General features: G+C 52.7%; 1 protein-coding gene across 1 annotated transcript in view; it reads left to right on the plus strand.

The window, feature by feature from the left end:
* Positions 1-1,081: 1,081 nt before the first annotated feature.
* The window catches only part of Amhr2 (anti-Mullerian hormone receptor type 2), a 9,284-nt gene continuing 7,031 nt past the window's right edge, over positions 1,082-3,334 (plus strand). Inside the window, exons 1-6 of the mRNA XM_021183551.1 lie at positions 1,082-1,258; positions 1,553-1,735; positions 1,961-2,152; positions 2,411-2,482; positions 2,703-2,815; positions 2,934-3,164. Coding sequence (XP_021039210.1) covers positions 1,210-1,258; positions 1,553-1,735; positions 1,961-2,152; positions 2,411-2,482; positions 2,703-2,815; positions 2,934-3,164 — 840 coding nt within the window. The 5' untranslated portion in view covers positions 1,082-1,209. The remainder of the gene's footprint in view (positions 1,259-1,552; positions 1,736-1,960; positions 2,153-2,410; positions 2,483-2,702; positions 2,816-2,933; positions 3,165-3,334) is intronic.

The raw sequence follows: 3,334 nt of genomic DNA on the forward strand, positions 1-3,334 counted from the left end.
ATTTGAACTCATGACCTTCAGAAGAGCAGTCAGTGCTCTTAACTGCTGAGCGATCTCTCCATTTTGTTGTTGTTGTTGTTTTGTTTTTGAGGTTTTTAGTTCTTGAGACAAGAGTCTCACCATGTAGCTCTGGCTGTCAGGAACTATGTAGACCAGGCTGGCCTCATACTCACAGAGATCTGCCTTCCTCTGCCTCCTGAGTGCTGGAATTCTAACCATTTCCAACATTTTTCTTTCTAAAGCTTTATTTATTTTGGATGTCCGGAGAGATGGCTCAGCCGTTAGGAGCTGTTAGGTGCACGTGCTGTTATTTTATTTGCTTGGGTGTTTGACTGCACGTATGTCTGCATACCACATGCATGCCTGGTACCCATGGAAGCCAAAAGAGGATGTCAAATCTTTTGGAACTGGAGTTGTGAGCTGCCATGTGAGTGAACCAAACCTGGTTCTTCCACAAGAGTTCCCAGTGCTTTTGATCGCAGCACCATCTCACCAGGCCTACTCTGAAAATTTTCATATCCTTTCTGATTTTTTGAGTTTGAAAAATGAGATCAGCTGGGCGGTGGTGGCGCACGCCTTTGATCCCAGCACTTGGGAGGCAGAGGCAGGCGGATTTCTGAGTTCGAGGCCAGCCTGGTCTACAGAGTAAGTTCCAGGACAGCCAGGACTACACAGAGAAACCCTGTCTCAGGAAAAAAAAAAAAGAAAAAAGAAAAATGAGATCAACTTTAGTTGATCTGTGGAGTCTTCTCTGCTCAGGATGCTACAGATCTGAGTCCTCCATCCATGGGAGCCATCTTGAACAGAGCTGAGCACCCTAAATGTTTGACATCTTTCTCAGAAAAGGCAGAAGGTCCAGCACCTTCTTCCAAGGTCAGTAAGGGGTAGAGATTTCGTAGTCAATTATCACAGGGTTCTCAGCTGGACAGCCAAGGTCCCTTCCTCCCCTCTCCGAGGAGAAAAAGAGGAGGTAGCTGAAAAAAAGATAGATTCTTTGCTCCTCCCTTTCTCTGCCCGGTTCCCTCACACCCACCTCTCCCCCACAGCAGCCTTCTCCCCCACAGAGACCGGGATAGGACAGAGCGGGGCGGAGTTGGGGATTGAAGGCTTGGAACCCCCACAGTGCCCTGTATTTGTAGGAAGCCTTGGCTGAGGTAGCTGTGGTGGTTTTTGCTGGTTTGTGCTGTCCAGCTGGCATCCTTTTGCAGGATGCTGGGGACACTGGGGCTTTGGACACTGCTTCCTGCGGCAGCACAAGGTAAGAGTCTACAGAGAGGGGCGGGGTCTTTACACCACTCAGTAAGGGAAAAGGTGTACTCTAAGCAGCAGCCACCCACTTGAAGGAGGCCAGTGGGCTGGATGAGTGAATAGGAAAGGCAGAGCCACATGTCCCCATGGCGGGGTTCAGAACTCAGGCCTCTGCTGAGCCAGAATCCTGTGCCTCTGCTGTACTGACCTAGGATCTGGACATCATGTTTTGTCTATCCTTGGCTGTTATTTGTCCTTGCCTTTACTCTCTTCTTGACTCCCCTTTCTTCACCTTGGACTTCAGTATCCCCAAACAGGAGGACCTGTGTGTTCTTTGAGGCTCCTGGAGTGCGGGGAAGCACAAAGACACTGGGGGAAGTGGTAGATGCAGGACCAGGCCCCCCCAAGGGTATCCGCTGCCTCTACAGCCATTGCTGCTTTGGGATCTGGAATCTGACCCATGGCCGGGCACAAGTGGAGATGCAAGGTGAATGACCAAGTACACGGTGGACGAGAGCTAGGGCAGGGGAGAGTCTAGGGTAGAGGTGTGTCTAGGTTAAGGGAGGCAGCCAAAAGAAAGGGGAGAAGGGGAATGTTTAGAGGGAAGACAGGCATGTCAGATGCCTTTGATAGAGAAGGGATTTGTTCTCTGTCCCCAAACTTCATTGAACTCTATCTCCTTTTCCTCCTTCCCCTAATCCCACCCCTTCAGGATGCCGAGACAGTGATGAGCCAGGCTGTGAGTCCCTCCACTGTGACCCAGTCCCCAGAGCCCACCCAAACCCCAGCTCCACACTCTTCACGTGTTCCTGTGGCACTGACTTCTGCAATGCCAATTACAGCCATCTGCCTCCTTCAGGAAACCAAGGGGCTCCTGGCCTCCAGGAGCCCCAGGCTACCCCAGGTAGTTGCCTTCCCCAGGGTACTAGAGCCCACAGTGGGCAGAAGCATAGGTCAGGGTGAGAACCAGGCTAGTTCTCACCCCCCCACCCCCCGCCCAAACTTTCCCTCCTCTTGGCCTTGGAAAGTTGGTTGCCCTGGTGACTGGGAGATAAGGGGGCTTGTGACCAGCACGGGGGTGGTTTGGAAAGCAATCTCTTTGAAGAGGGGAGAGGCTCAGTGCTCAGTGTTCATCCACATGCTTTCTTCCCTTGCTGTCCAGGTGGGCCCGTCTGGATGGCACTGCTGCTGCTGGGAATGTTTCTTGTGCTGCTGCTGAGTAGCGTCATCTTGGGTACTAATCTCTCCCACCCCTCCCTCCCTTTCTCCGCCCCCCATGAGAGCAAGGCACTTCCCCAAAGGTTGAAGCCTCCTCCAGGCTCTGCTGATCCCCCAGGTCTGGATTTTCTTTTGAAGCTCCACATTTCCTTGCAAGATGCCCTCTTCCCACATAGCTCCCTTGGCTGTCGCCGTCCAGTGCACCCTACCTATCCTAAGGCTCTTCTCTACTTCAGCCCTGCTACAACGAAAGGCCTGCAGAGTGCAAGGTGGGTCAGACCCAGAGCCGGGCTCAGGGGGAGACTGCAGTGAGGAACTGCCGGAGCTGGCCGAGCTGCGTTTCTCCCAGGTGCTCCATCAGGGGGAGGAGGGTGGGATTCTGTGGCACTCCAGGAGGTTCTGCTGGGGAGGAAGCCTGGCCCTGGCGCTAGCTCTGAGGCCCACACTCAATGCAGCCTCTCTACTAGGTAATCCAGGAAGGAGGTCATGCAGTCGTCTGGGCCGGGAGGCTTCAGGGCGAGATGGTAGCCATCAAGGCCTTCCCCCCAAGGGCCGTGGCCCAGTTCCGAGCTGAGAGGGCTGTGTACCAGCTGCTAGGCCTACAGCATGACCATATCGTTCGCTTTATCACTGCTGGCCAGGGAGGCCCTGGCCCTCTGCCCTCAGGGCCTTTGCTGGTACTGGAACTGTACCCTAAGGTGAGCACCAAGCAATATCTGTAGTCTGTATTGTACTACTCTGCACTACACCTATGGGGTGCTATGTGGCAATGGAGACTCACTCACTCACTCATGCTTGTTCTCCTGCCTCATACTTTCCTTAGAATGAATATATATATATATATATATATATATATATATATATATAT

Source organism: Mus caroli, chromosome 15 (genome assembly GCF_900094665.2).
Source record: "Mus caroli chromosome 15, CAROLI_EIJ_v1.1, whole genome shotgun sequence".
Classification (NCBI taxonomy): Eukaryota; Metazoa; Chordata; class Mammalia; order Rodentia; family Muridae; genus Mus; species Mus caroli.